General features: G+C 35.6%; 3 protein-coding genes across 3 annotated transcripts; 2 read left to right on the top strand and 1 right to left on the bottom strand.

Annotated features, from left to right (window-relative positions):
• Positions 1-3,716: 3,716 nt before the first annotated feature.
• LOC126966272 (uncharacterized) lies at positions 3,717-4,705 on the bottom strand. Its single transcript, XM_050810256.1, has 3 exons — positions 4,444-4,705; positions 4,001-4,370; positions 3,717-3,933 (listed from the first exon to the last, which is right to left on the bottom strand). The coding sequence occupies exons 1-3, from the start codon at positions 4,623-4,625 to the stop codon at positions 3,808-3,810; spliced, it is 678 nt and encodes a 225-aa protein (XP_050666213.1). The 5' UTR covers positions 4,626-4,705; the 3' UTR covers positions 3,717-3,807.
• A 1,441-nt stretch (positions 4,706-6,146) lies between these two features.
• On the top strand, positions 6,147-8,074 carry LOC126966085 (uncharacterized). The gene is made up of 3 exons (XM_050809960.1): positions 6,147-6,592; positions 7,360-7,619; positions 7,681-8,074. The coding sequence occupies exons 1-3, from the start codon at positions 6,226-6,228 to the stop codon at positions 7,933-7,935; spliced, it is 882 nt and encodes a 293-aa protein (XP_050665917.1). The 5' UTR covers positions 6,147-6,225; the 3' UTR covers positions 7,936-8,074.
• A 1,031-nt stretch (positions 8,075-9,105) lies between these two features.
• LOC126966260 (homologous recombination OB-fold protein-like) lies at positions 9,106-13,298 on the top strand. Its single transcript, XM_050810239.1, has 5 exons — positions 9,106-9,481; positions 9,572-9,892; positions 11,562-11,796; positions 12,261-12,530; positions 13,095-13,298. The coding sequence occupies exons 1-5, from the start codon at positions 9,455-9,457 to the stop codon at positions 13,178-13,180; spliced, it is 939 nt and encodes a 312-aa protein (XP_050666196.1). The 5' UTR covers positions 9,106-9,454; the 3' UTR covers positions 13,181-13,298.
• The last annotated feature ends 116 nt before the right edge of the window (positions 13,299-13,414 follow it).

Genomic DNA, 13,414 nt, shown 5'->3' with positions numbered 1-13,414 from the left:
TAAATATTTCTTTTATGTAGTCCAAATGTCTTAAACAAAGGAGGATGGCGAGAATGCATGTATGTAGAACGTAAGAAAAAAGCAAATCGTAAGTAAGTCTAAAAAAGCGGGAGAAAAAAATATAACCTAAAATTATTGTTCAATCAATAATTTATGTCTATGCCTCATTACTGTCTGCTAAAAGATAATATAATATATGGAAGGTTAGCCAGCAGCTAATAATTTAGCATTCACAATTCATTCTTTTTTCAAGCAGGTATCGAATCTTTTAAGATACTTACCTACAGATCAAAAAACGATTATAATCTTATTGTGAATTACTACCTACTGAATGACTGGTTTGAGTAGGTATAGTATAGATAGTTTGATGGTGTCAGAACATGCAAAAAATTACTGTCATGTCAATTGCGCAAAACGTTCCGTTAGTGCAATTGACTTATTTTTTAATAAATTATAATAATTTATTTCTTTTAACTCCCATTTATCTTAGCGCCTCAATAATTTTTATATAAACTTATGTTTATAATTAACATAAACTTGTACGATACGTCCTTAATTTTTAAATTATGTGGGTCTATTCTCGCCATCCTCCTTTGTTGCCAGTAGGAAAGCCTCATCATTGCCCACGACAACGTAAGGCATATTTTCGATGTGTTACATGAACAGACCTTGGTTTTGGTATATTTAAACTTAAACTTTCTTCCAATTGGTCGACTCCATGCGATATGATCCAACACTCACAAAAACGATATTCTGCATCAACAACGACTAGTAAAACAATTGAGAAATAGTGCCCTGTGCTCTCCTGAGGCGTAGGTAAATATTTTCCGCTTGAACATTCCGTTATTGGTTTTGCCGAAAATTATGTCATAAGTAATTATCAATCACCAGTAAGTAATTGAATTTCAGTAATTTATTTCTTTGCAAAGATTGATGCTTATCAGTAGAGTCAATTGATTCAATAATACAGGTGTATTTTTTTCGAAATAGAATTCGGGTCTGTTTCCGTCAAAAGTTCAAGAAATTAAAAAAAAAATATAATCTGCAGTAACTGTTTTTTTTTTATAAATCGAGGGCATGACTCCTTTCACGACTTATCTTTAAGTCTTGTAGTTTTCGAATTGGCCATCACCGCCCTTCTCAAAAAGATATCCTGTATAGGTAGGTATGTTTTAAAATTTGTGACACAAGTATGCCAGCTATGTTTGAGGTCTCTCGATCGATCCCCGTGTTGCGTAAAGTGGTTTATTTGATTTGTGATTCGTTTTTTTTTTTATTTTACATCTTTACAAAACTTACAGCTATGAAAGCTGTTTTCATGGAACAGTTACGTATTATTGTGTAGTTGGAGTCTGGGAGAGTTTAGCAGGTGGGAGACAATGGGGCTGCGTTCAAGCGGCAATTGACGACGTCCTTGCACAATACCCCTCCGCTGAAATCGTAATCTTGGGTGACTTCAACGGGCACAATACTGAATGGCTCATGGGTCACATACCACAGACTACGCAGGGTGATCTGTGCATAATTTTGTATTGGCGTATGGTTTGTCGCAATCACCTGATGTGGATAGCCACATGCCATCCTTATTAGATCTTCTGCTGACTACACATCCCGATAGTTACCAGGTTTCTGTCGACGCCCCTCTCGGAACGTCCTACCATTGCCTGGTCAGGAGTGTAGTGCCTATCCACCACCCACGTCACAGACCACCAGCGATCCGTCGTGTTTGTCACTACAAGTTAGCAGATCGGGATAGGATGCGTTCCATTTTTGCATCCTACCCTTGGGGCAAGGTTTGTTTCCCTTCGGATGATCCTAGTGCCTGCGCCGTTGCAGTAGCCGCTGTGATACTACAGGGCATGGATATTTTTATACCAAGCTCTGTAGTACCGATCGGTGGCAGATCACAGCCCTGGTTCGATGCGCCAGTTCAAGCAGCATCTGACTGCAAATAACAGGCGTATCGAACTTGGGTTGCGACGCTGGGCTCAAAGGTGCCGCAAAGCAAACCGTGCCTCCAGATTCTAGAAGTGACAAATCACCCGTACGAAATGGAAGCACGTTGTCAAAATTGGCGAGCAGCTTTCCAGTTATCCTACTGGAACACGCAAGTTCTGGTCGTTGTCGAATGCTGCTCTTGGTAACTTCAACCAGCCTTCCCTGCCGCCATTGCACATGAGGAATGACACCCTGGCCCAAATGGCAAAAGAGAAAGCCAATCTTCTGTGCGCTCTTTTTGCCTCCAACTAGATTTTCGACGATAACGGAAAAATACCGCCGACCATTCCGCGGTGTCAGAGCTCTATGCCTGAAATACAGTTCAGACAGAAAACTGTTCGGCGAGCTCTGTTTTCGTTGGACGTCAGGAAGTCACCCCTGTCCATCCGATCAAAAAAAACGAGACAGTTCCGATCCAGCCTACTATAGGCCTATTGCTATTACCTCCCTGCTCTCCAAAATCATGGGGAGCATAAATAACCGCGAGCTCTTGGTATATCTAGAGGGTCACCAGTTGATCAACGTTTTTTTTAGTTTAGATCAGTACGGGTTTCGCAATGGTCGGTTGGCAGGCGATCTTCTGGTATACCTAACACATAGATCGGTGGCGGTTATCGAAAGCAAGTGGGAAGGCCTGGCAGTTAGCCTGGATATAGCGAAGGCCTTTGATCGTGTATGGCACAAGGCGCTTCTCTCAAAACTTCCATCCTATGGGCTACCCTAGAGCTTATGCACCTCAAACTTCTTCACTGGGCGCAGCATACAGCCTCGTCGATGGTTATTGCTCGAACCCGAAGCCCGTGAACGGTGGTGAAACTTGTTTCTTCTATCGCGTTCTCTCTCAAGAACGTCTCGGAATGGGGTAAATTGAACCTTGTCCATTTTAACCCCCAGAAGACTCACGTTTGCGCGTTTACCACTAAAAAAACCCAATTTGTCGTATCTGTCGCCAACACCGCTCTTCGACAACACTTCCCTTAGCCTTGCCTAGTATCGGAATACTGGGTCTCAAAATCTCGAGCGATTGCCAATTCTGGAAGGCAAAGCCAAATTGGCTTAGAAGAAGCTGGGCGTCATAAATACAGCACGGCAATACTTCAAGCCAGCCCACATTCTAGCGCTCTACAAAGCGCAGGTCCGGCCACATATGGAGTATTGCTGTCATCTCTGGTCTGGCGCACCCCAGTATCAGCTCGATCCATTTGACCGCGTGCAACGCAGAGCAGCTCGAATTGTCGGGGACCCAGTGCTCTGCAAACGGCTGGATCAGTTGGCGTTGCGTAGAGACGTCGCTTCATTGTGTGTCTTCTACCGCATTTATCAACGGGAGTGTTCCGAAGAGCTGTTTAACCTGATTCCTGCCCCCGAATTCCACCTTCGCACGACACGCCACAAATTATGATATCATTCCTACCATCTGGATGTGTAGCGGTCCTCCAGTGCGGTTTTCAAGGAGCTTTCTTCCACGGACTACAAAGCTGTGGAATGAGCGGTGCTTCCGGGACGCTAAGACATGGGTATCTTTAAAAAAAGCGAGTACACCTTCCTTAAAGGCTGGCAACGCTCCCGTGATTCCTCTGGTGTTGCAAGAGAATGTGGGCGGCGGTGATCAGTTAACACCAGGTACGCTCGTTTGTCCACCTTTACCATAAAAAAAATAACTGCTTTTCTTGGACTGTATGCATTAGACGAGTAATTGTAGTTAGATGTTAATAAAATTATATGTTTATTAGTATATTTATTATTTATAATTGTTTTGTTTTAATCAGTTTTCAGTTCTCTCCTCAAAATTATTAATTGGTGCCTAGATTATTTTTTCTTCTTTCCTTTTTTCGGGGGAGGTGGAGGCGGGGGCTCGGGTGGAGGAGGTTCTTCAAGAATAATTGGTTTTTCTACTGATGGGTCATCTTCTGGGTCATCATATAAATATTCAGCCTTTAAATAATTATATTAGCATTAATATCCTTAATTATAACAAAATAATTATTCCTAGTTTACTTACTTTAATTTCATCATAAAGTTCTGGTGCACGACTAAATATACTTTCAATAAAATCTTCATAGAATATTTTTCCATCACCTCGCACATTAGCATCTCGAATCATTTCTCTAGTTTCCATTTCATCAAACTTATTTTCATATCCGGTGACGATTTGTTTGAGTTCATCGATGTCCAGAAAATGTCTATTTTCTGTGTCGAAAACCTTGAAAGCTAACTTAATTTCATGTTTCAAGTCTGGCAATATTGTCCATTTGTTGATCATGTATATAAATTGATCTCTAGTGATCATTCTCGTTACTGCTGCTTTAAACCGTTCTGCTTCAGCCATGATCTCTCCGTATGAAGGATAATGGAAGCTTCTTCTGTGAAACCTTAAATAAACATAAAACGTGAAAAACGTGAAAATAATTAAGAATAGCATGAAATTTTATAATGTTAAGCAACTTATTAAGCTCCATAAATGTTTGTATTTTGTTTATCGTTACAACATTAAGAGGTTCTCCTTCACTTGATATCAATTGTGGCTTAGCATTTTGATCAAACCAATCATTTATTTCTGAGAGTTGATCTTCCGTCAAAATGATTTTCACATTACTTAAAGGATTATACGCATCAAAATCGTTCATTATCAAAATTTAAATTTAGCACTAACTATATTATAAAAATATAAAAACAGAAACTATAATCAGATCAGTTCCCAAATAAATTATATATATGCCAAAATTAAAAGATAAATAATAATATAATTGGAAGCGCCTGTCAAGTTTGAGTACTGGCTTGTGTTCGGGTACACTGAGGTATGCGAACTACTTTTGTATAAGGCTAGCTGATGCCCGCAACTTCGTCCGCGTAGATAAAGGGAACCATGGATGTTTCCGGGATAGAGCCTATGTCCTTTCCCAAGCTCTAGTCTATCACTGTACCAAATTTCATCAAAATCGCTTTTGTAGCTCCGGCGTAAAAGCATAGCAACAAACTTATATTCACATTTATAATATTAGTAGGGATTATTTTTAGAATATTTTATATAAAACAAGCTGATGTTGTAATACATATCTCAATCTTCTACATTGAATTGTCTATGTAACTACGAATACTCAAATTACCTACGTTAGAGAAACAATAAACTCAAGTAATGCATAAAATTTGGTTATACCTACTTATATGTTATATCATATAGTTATATGTTATAAACAATAGTTATAAATGCCTACTGACCGCTAGACGGTTACGCCAGTAGACCGCGCTCCCATCACCATCCCAGTTTCGGCGCAGGCGTTATTTTTATATCTGTAATAATTTTTTTTGAATAAGTAAATAAAAAGTTGCCTGTTACAAAATAATATATAGGTTAAGACACAGCATTAGTAGCACTAATAATGTTCGTTTTGTTGCTTTCGTCATATATCAGGACAGTATGTAATGAAAAAATATATGACAGGAAGATCAGAGATTGCTTTCCTGCGAAGGGTTGGGGTGAATCACCGGTATACTTATATCAGCCAGAGCACAGGACATGTGGAAATGAGCTCAAAAGTACTTTAAGATTATCATTTACTAATATTAAAATGACTAACGGCTGTTTTCTTATATAATGTAAGGTACTTATTTAAATATTAAAACTTTAAACATTATTAACTTTATAACATATATTTAAATCGGATTTACTGACGATTCATCGGTGTTGGTAGCGACAAGTTTCGTACAATTCCGAGATCCTTCATCAGTTTGAGCAGGCTAGCGAAACTCTCTAAGAATAAAACGATTCACTTGATTGTATGAAACGTGTAGTTAGTTGTCAGATGACGCCTATAATATTGTGAAAAAGGAGATAGCCAAAATTCACTGCGTTTTAAGCAACTGTTCGCTTTCAAACTTAGCCGGATTTTACTTTGTCGCAATATTGTAATTACTATTTCAAACTTATGTCAAATGACTGCACGTTTCATACTAAACTAAATTTCAATTGTTACTTAGGCAGTCGCGCCTCTTATTACGTAGTATTTACATTCTCTTTGAGTTTGAGTGTAGTAAGGCTGATTTTAGTCTTACGCCGACGGCTCGCGTACCATCAGCGCGCACGGTGGTCAGCGCTGATAGCTACGCGGCCGTACGCGTCGCGCGTCGGCCTCGCGTAGCTGTCGGCGCTGACGATCGCACGAGCGCCTCTGCGCTCTGTGAGCGTTCTTGTGTCGAACGGAGCGGACGTCGTCAGCGCGTACAGTCATGGGAAATCGCGAAGTGGATACAGGTCGAGTTATCGATGAGGTACGCCTGAGGAAGATATTGTGGGATGCATCCGATCCACTCTACAAAAATAAAGATGCAAGAAACAAAGCCTGGGAGGATATTGTGGACGCATTGTTCGAAAATATTTCAGGAGAAGAAAAACAGCAACTTGGTTTGTTTACTTTCTTATTTTATTATCTGAATACCTACACTACAGGACAAAGCCTTTTCAAGTTAAAATATACACGAATCTTGCCAGGGCACGCTTCCAATAGGGCTCACGAAGTACTCGGCAAAATTTTCTCGCAGAGCGTGTCCAGACCTTTTCTTAGGTACAGTTGGCAAGTCCACCATACCCTCAATTGTAAGTGTGTCTTCAATATGATAACCATCTCGATTTTTTATAAAGTTATGCAATACGCAGCATGCTTTAACTATTTTCTTTGTAACATCAAAACTCACATTAATAGGTGTATAAAACACTCTGAACTTGTTTGACATGATACCAAATGTCGATTCTATGTATCGTCTACTCTACTACTACGGCTCAGTCTATAATTAAATATTTTTTTCTTGTGGGTCATATTGGATCGTGCATATGGCTTCAGAATTTTATTTGATATTCCAAACGCACCATCACCCACAATTACATGTTCAACTGGAGTATTTGTTCCAGGCAGTGGCTTTGGTCCTGGAATATTTAAAGTGTTTTGTTCAAGGCTCTTGTATAGTGTACTGTTTTGGAATATAGTCGAGTCCGAGTTTTTTCCATATGTTCCAATGTTTACATATGTAAAACAATAATCTGCATCGCACATAGCTAGCAGAACTATGGAGTAAAAATGTTTATAGTTGTAGAATATTGATCTACCACCGGTTGGATTTACGATTCGGATGTGCTTGCCATCAATAGCTCCGATGCAATTTGGAAAGTTGGTCTTTTGTAGAAAATCGTTAGCAATATTTTGCCACATATCAGGAATATTTGATGGTATACATTCATCGTGTAGCGTTTTCCATATAACTTTACACACTTCGTCCACGATCTTACTGATTGTTGCGATTCCCATCCTAAATGAATCCTGCAAATCTGTATATGTTCGACCCGTAGCAAGAAATCTAAAAAAAAAGTTTTTATTATTTCAGGAAAACTGGTTCAACAAAGGTGGAATGTTTTCCACCTTTGTGGGGGGGCTGTTGCCCGGGACGCGTTTTTTAGAACAAAGAACGCAATTAAAAAAACGCCCTCTGGAAGTGCTGCACCAAAATACAAAAAGTACATCTATTATGACGAATTAAGCTTCCTAGCTCCAACAGTTGAGAATGAAGTTGATGAATCACTGAATGACTCTTCCCTTCCCTCACCCTCAGATAATATATTGGATAGTATGGGGAAAATATTCTGATATATTAATGCAGCAAGTTTTTTCAAACACTCAACACAATGAGCAGATTGACCGTGGTGTTGATTCAGCATCATCACAAAAACCTTGGTTGGAAAAGAGAAAAAGAAGGGCCCCGAAAACAAATCCAGAAAGTTCTCCATTTGAAAAAGAATTATTAACTTTATTAAGTAACCAAACCCCAGATCTTGCCGCTGACGACCTGGCTTTTTTCGCTTCTTTGGGTCCAATTTTAAAACGTTTTGATGTAGGACAAAAGCTGGAGTTTAGATCGAGAGTGCTACGAGAAGCCATGGATATTTGAAATTAGAACAGATCAAATAGCTCTTACTCCAACGACGCGAGAAGATATGCATCATCATACAATTATCACACTCCAGCTTACCCAGAGTACGAAACCAACAATGCGAATCCTGGTTACTCTGGTTATCAAACAGCGAGACTTACTGATGAATAAATAATTATGTGTTCAATTACTTATTATAATTTAATTTTTCTTTTTTATCTGTCCTTATGAAACATTATAATAATAAATATGTTGTTCTCTTACTTTACTATAATTAAACATAATGATAAAACGAGTAAATATGTTTTTTTCTTACCTTAAAGTCACCATTAGTCGTTCAATCGGTGGTATAGGTACACGTCGTAAGCTGCAATGGACCAGTTTATCCTGTATCTTTGCCAGTAATTCGTCAAAAGTTCTAGTTGACATTCGAAAGTAATTAAAGAATTTACTTTCGTCAACCCTCAAACTGCCATATAACAAGACAAAGTCTCCTGCAACGGCTCTCTGCTCAATTAATGGATGAACATAGAGTCTTCGTCGCCGCCGGTTTTTATTTTTTGGGATAGATAATACAAAGCAGCAATAATTAATACACTCTGCATTTTGGTCGTCGTCTGTAGAGTAAGGCGGTCAGTACGATACTAAAACGAGCCACGCTGAGCCTCAGCGCTGACAAACTACGCGCTGAGCTATGAGCGTGAGACTAAAATCAGCCTAACTCAGCTAGGTAAGTTCTATGTTCACGGTTGTGCCCCGTCTAGCATTGAAATGGGAAATTGAAATTTGCATTTAGAAATACTATGCAAAAATAAATATTCTAGTTAATAATAAAGGTACTAATTATTATAGATTGGATAGTGTGCCGATAACTAATTCTGTTAAATATACTTTAATAAGAATTAATATGAATCAAAATAATATGAAAACAGTTTTTAGATTAAATGACATACGCACACACTTCAAGAAAGAATCAAAACAAGATGATCATACTGAAAAATCGCAATATTTGTTTGTCAAATGCCATGTCAAGTTTATAAATAAATCCATGCCAACTATCGCTAACCAGACTCTGCCTTCTCTAATAGAATATTCTTTTTACTCACGTACCTACCTAAACAGTCAGGTTACCGTTTACACCACAGAGTACATTGTAATCTATTGAAAACCATATCCATGGCTTACATAATCTTTGTAATTTAAAAATTGAAGTTTGAATTAGAGTAAAAGTGTTCTGTGAAGTGTGAGTTGAGTTTAAACTTTTAAATTTGGTGGAAAGAATTACTATTTCCTATACTTTAATGTTTTAAATATACATTATACATAGACCGTATTAAGATAATATATTTAATTTAAAACCTATTAATAATAATAAAAAAAATAATGTATATAGGTATTTAGTTTGTAATTTTTGTGTAATAAAATAAAATTTATGGTATATTAGTGATGAATTTAATTAATTCAATGTTTACGTGTTTATATTAATTTTTAAGATAACAGTTTGTTTACTTTAAAAAAACATATAACATTAATCATAATGTTTGAGTCTGATGACTACGATCAGGTAATAATAATTTATGTGAAGTAATCATTTTAGCTGATTTTCATAGTACTTAGATAGTTTATTTACGTATATATATATTTTTTGTTCAAGGTTTTGTCCCAACTAGAAATTCCAGAATTAAACCCTATATCTAAACATATATCCCTGATACCAAATAAATCTGCATCTATTAATAATCTATCCATAATTGAAAATTTTGAACCGCCAGTAACGATTTGTAGAAATAATGATAATTCTGTACAAAAATCAGATGTTCTTGACTGTAAAAAAATACCTTCTCCAAAATATACGAAAAGAAAAATGTTAAACACTCATTTTAATCAGAAGAACAAGAGAAAGTTCCCTGGTCCGGCTGGTTTATTGGAGGGAACTTGTGATGATACAATATGTGAAATGGAAATATTGTCTCAGGTAATAATATTTATTAGCACAGACTGAAAGAGGATCCCTTAGTAGTGGGTGCTGAAATTTACTAATGACATTTAAATAGCATTGTTAATTTTGGGTATATTTAAGAAACAGAAGAAAACAGACCTAAATTCTGAGATATCTCAGATTTAAAATAGAAAGTGAATACCAGTTGCCCATGAATATCTGCAATACCAGACCTCAATAGATTACATTAGTAATTGTATAGGGTAGTTGGCTCACAAAGGAACTATGTGTAATCAGTCTATGGCTGTATTGCATGTTTGTTTCTTCCCATCATTATAGACACTAAACACAAACACAGGCTGATTTATAATATTCTTTATTGAATAAGATAGGGTAAAAAGTTTCTTCACATTTATCAAAACTCATCTCATTGTTTCCTCAGTTTGTTACTTCAATTCATTGTTTGTGTGAGGATGATTACTGTTATTATTAGTAATTAAACAATTATGTAATATTAAATTTATACATTCTATATTCAAAAAGAAATCCCCCAACATATTATTATTTAAATTGAATTAGAAAGACAATTTAATGGCTCCATAATATTTTAACATAATAATTCTTCAATTTATTGACTGATCACTTTCACAGCATCATGATGTACAGTATTTTACTATGGGGTCATGCTGCTGACATTAATATAGTGTTTGCTCTGCAAAAGAGAGCTGTTTGTGCTATATAATATATATATATATATATATATATATGATATTATCAGCTTGGTTATAGACATTCTCTCAAAGAAAAATTTAAATATTTTGACTGTTCATTGTCAGTATATTTATCAAAATTTAATATACATTCACAATAATCGTCATTTTTTTTTGTTTATAGTGATTTTCATTATTATAATACTAGAATTATTACTAGGATTGCTTGTAACTAATTCTAGTAGGCTTCATAAGATACATAATAGCTTTAAGGGTAAATATATATATATATATATATGATATTATCAGCTTGGTTATAGACATTCTCTAAAAGAGAAAATTTAAAGAAATAAATATTTTGACTGTTCATTGTCAGTATATTTATCAAAATTTAATATACATTCACAATAATCATCATTTTTTTTTTGTTAATAGTGATTTTCATTATTATAATACTAGAAATAAGGGATTGCTTGTAACTAATTCTAGTAGGCTTCATAAGATACATAATAGCTTTAAGGGTAAATGTATACACTTTTATAATAAAGGCTCAGCCACTGTTCAGGCATTATCTATAAATAAATTTAAATCTTTTATAACAAAATGGCTCTGTCATAAATCCTATTACTCCACAGCTTAATATCTAAATGATCGGACAGCCTGGGACTAGATTGTGATTATTTTATAGCGATAGAAATGACTACAATATTGTATATTTTTATTGAAAAGAGTGCAAAAAAAGAATGCTGAGAGAGTTTCTTGCGCCGCTTCTTCTCTCTCAGAGCGCCATTTGTTTCCGAAGCGGTAGTAGTATCTAGTATATTAGAAATGACATCAAAAATAAATTTTAAAGGAATAAATTTTAAGGAAATAAATGCCTTTTTGAAGATAGAATGTACAACTTTTGCAGATTTTAGGGTTTAAACACACTTTTATGCAAAATAACATGATTTCTATGATTCTATATTTATAAGGTGTAACATTTATATTTCCAGGATATAAACACATCACAGGTCTCAAACTATCAAACAGGTGTATTTGAAACTCCACTATGGGTTAGACTGTTAGAAGATATACATAAGTTAAGCAATATTGACACAATAAAATCTATTAAGCAACAGGCTCTTGAAGGTAATCTAAGAATGAGGAAAGCGGAAGTTGTCTGTGGTCTTGTTGAAAGTATTGATAGATCTGCTGTGGATCCTCTCATCACACTGCGGGATACTACAGGTACCACTACCATATAACATAACACTAGACAGGCTACTTTAACCGCTAGCTCAACAAAGTTATGAAATAGGTTTGTGAGTTTTTGATGTTCGACAAGTGATTTTAATAAATTTGGGACTTTCGTGTTTTAACAACTAGGCCATTTTTGCAAAAACTACCTATTTTGAATAAAAATTCAAAAGATACTATGAGAACTACTTCAGACTTAAGAACAATGGCCCCAAGAAACTCAGACTCTGAGAAGGCTTGGATTCATTTGATATTGTGGTTAAATATATTTATCAACATTCAGATACTTTTATTCAAAATAGGATATAAAGCACTTATTGAAAGTAAAAACTACCACCCATTCCAAAAGGTATGCCTCAGACCTGAGAAGTACGGAGAAAGAAGAAATTTTATTGAATTTATTATTATGAACTTCAAAATAATTTGCATACTTACACTCAATGTAATTTTTCTAGGGCAGATAAAATGTACACTTCACAGAGATGCATGGACATCCTTCTCAGCATACATAGTATCTGAATACTGTGCTTTTGTGTTATACAAACCTACAGTTCTCACAACTGGCAGTGCTGTCAAGAAACATTACCTCAACATAACTATTAGAAATATTCTACATATTTATAGTTCAACGGTTTTAAATGATGCTGATCAAGATTTTCCCAATGGATTTGTCAAGCAAATAAATAAAGACATGACTATTATAAGTTCTCAGGAGCCAACATCAGGTAAGTTGTAAGTCTACATAACACCAGCCTAGCGAAAATCTAAGAAAAAAGTGATGCACTCGGTCGTTGAAACATGCAGTCATAGATTGTACAAACTTAGCCGGATTATACTTCGTCGCCTATTGTAATTACTATTTGAAACTTATGTCAAATCACTGCATGTTTCATACTAAACTAAATTTCAATTTTTAGTTAGGCAGCCCCGCCTCTTATAAGTAGTATTTACATCCTCTGCATAACACTAGCGGACCTGACAGACGTCTTGTACAAACATCTCCAACTTGAAACTTATAAACATTTTTGAATAAGGTGTACTTAACAATTTGGACCATTTTGATGATTTTTTTTATTAAAATGTAATATGATAACATAATGACCAGTGTGTCTCTTAAGAACTTATAACCTCCAACACTATAGTCATGTTCATTTCCTGAGATAAATACTTATTCTTTCCATGGTCAGTCTTATGTTTTAGACAATAAATGACCCAACCCCCCACAATTTTATCACACAAAACAGAATATAATGAGTATTTATTTTATTTACCTTTTTATTGTATTTCAGGCTTTTACATATCACCTAATAATGAAGAGATTGGTGCTGATCTTTTGGAGGGACTGGAGGGTGCTTTTACTGAGGAAATGTTTTAGGTTTAATAATATATCTACCCAGTGAAGAAGATATTAATCTGTGATTTTTTTGAGACTTATTAATATTAAAAAATTTTAAAAGTGCTTATAAAATTTTTCCCGTTTTATCTCCCAATACATTTCTACTAACTAATAAAATGTATCAATCTACTATATAATAAATGTACTTGCTTTGACTAGAACAAAAACTTAAATTTCGGGAAGAGGATAATTGTAGGTTTAGTAATGGTCATA

Source organism: Leptidea sinapis, chromosome 9, assembly GCF_905404315.1.
Source record: "Leptidea sinapis chromosome 9, ilLepSina1.1, whole genome shotgun sequence".
NCBI classification, from domain to species: Eukaryota; Metazoa; Arthropoda; class Insecta; order Lepidoptera; family Pieridae; genus Leptidea; species Leptidea sinapis.
The sequence above is the reverse complement of the archived record's forward strand: the minus strand, read 5'-3'. Positions and strand labels throughout refer to the sequence as shown.

Coding starts and splice junctions, on each gene's coding strand:
- LOC126966085 (XM_050809960.1), top strand. CDS start 6,226: ATGGGAAATCGCGAAGTGGATACAGGTCGAGTTATCGATGAGGTACGC. Junction 6,593..7,359: donor AGTCCACCATACCCTCAATT/GTAAGTGTGTCT, acceptor CTAAAAAAAAAG/TTTTTATTATTTCAGGAAAA. Junction 7,620..7,680: donor ATAATATATTGGATAGTATG/GGGAAAATATTC, acceptor CACAATGAGCAG/ATTGACCGTGGTGTTGATTC.
- LOC126966272 (XM_050810256.1), bottom strand. CDS start 4,625: ATGAACGATTTTGATGCGTATAATCCTTTAAGTAATGTGAAAATCATT. Junction 4,371..4,443: donor ACATTTATGGAGCTTAATAA/GTTGCTTAACAT, acceptor TGTTTATTTAAG/GTTTCACAGAAGAAGCTTCC. Junction 3,934..4,000: donor AACTTTATGATGAAATTAAA/GTAAGTAAACTA, acceptor AATTATTTAAAG/GCTGAATATTTATATGATGA.
- LOC126966260 (XM_050810239.1), top strand. CDS start 9,455: ATGTTTGAGTCTGATGACTACGATCAG. Junction 9,482..9,571: donor AGTCTGATGACTACGATCAG/GTAATAATAATT, acceptor TTTTTGTTCAAG/GTTTTGTCCCAACTAGAAAT. Junction 11,797..12,260: donor CACACTGCGGGATACTACAG/GTACCACTACCA, acceptor TAATTTTTCTAG/GGCAGATAAAATGTACACTT.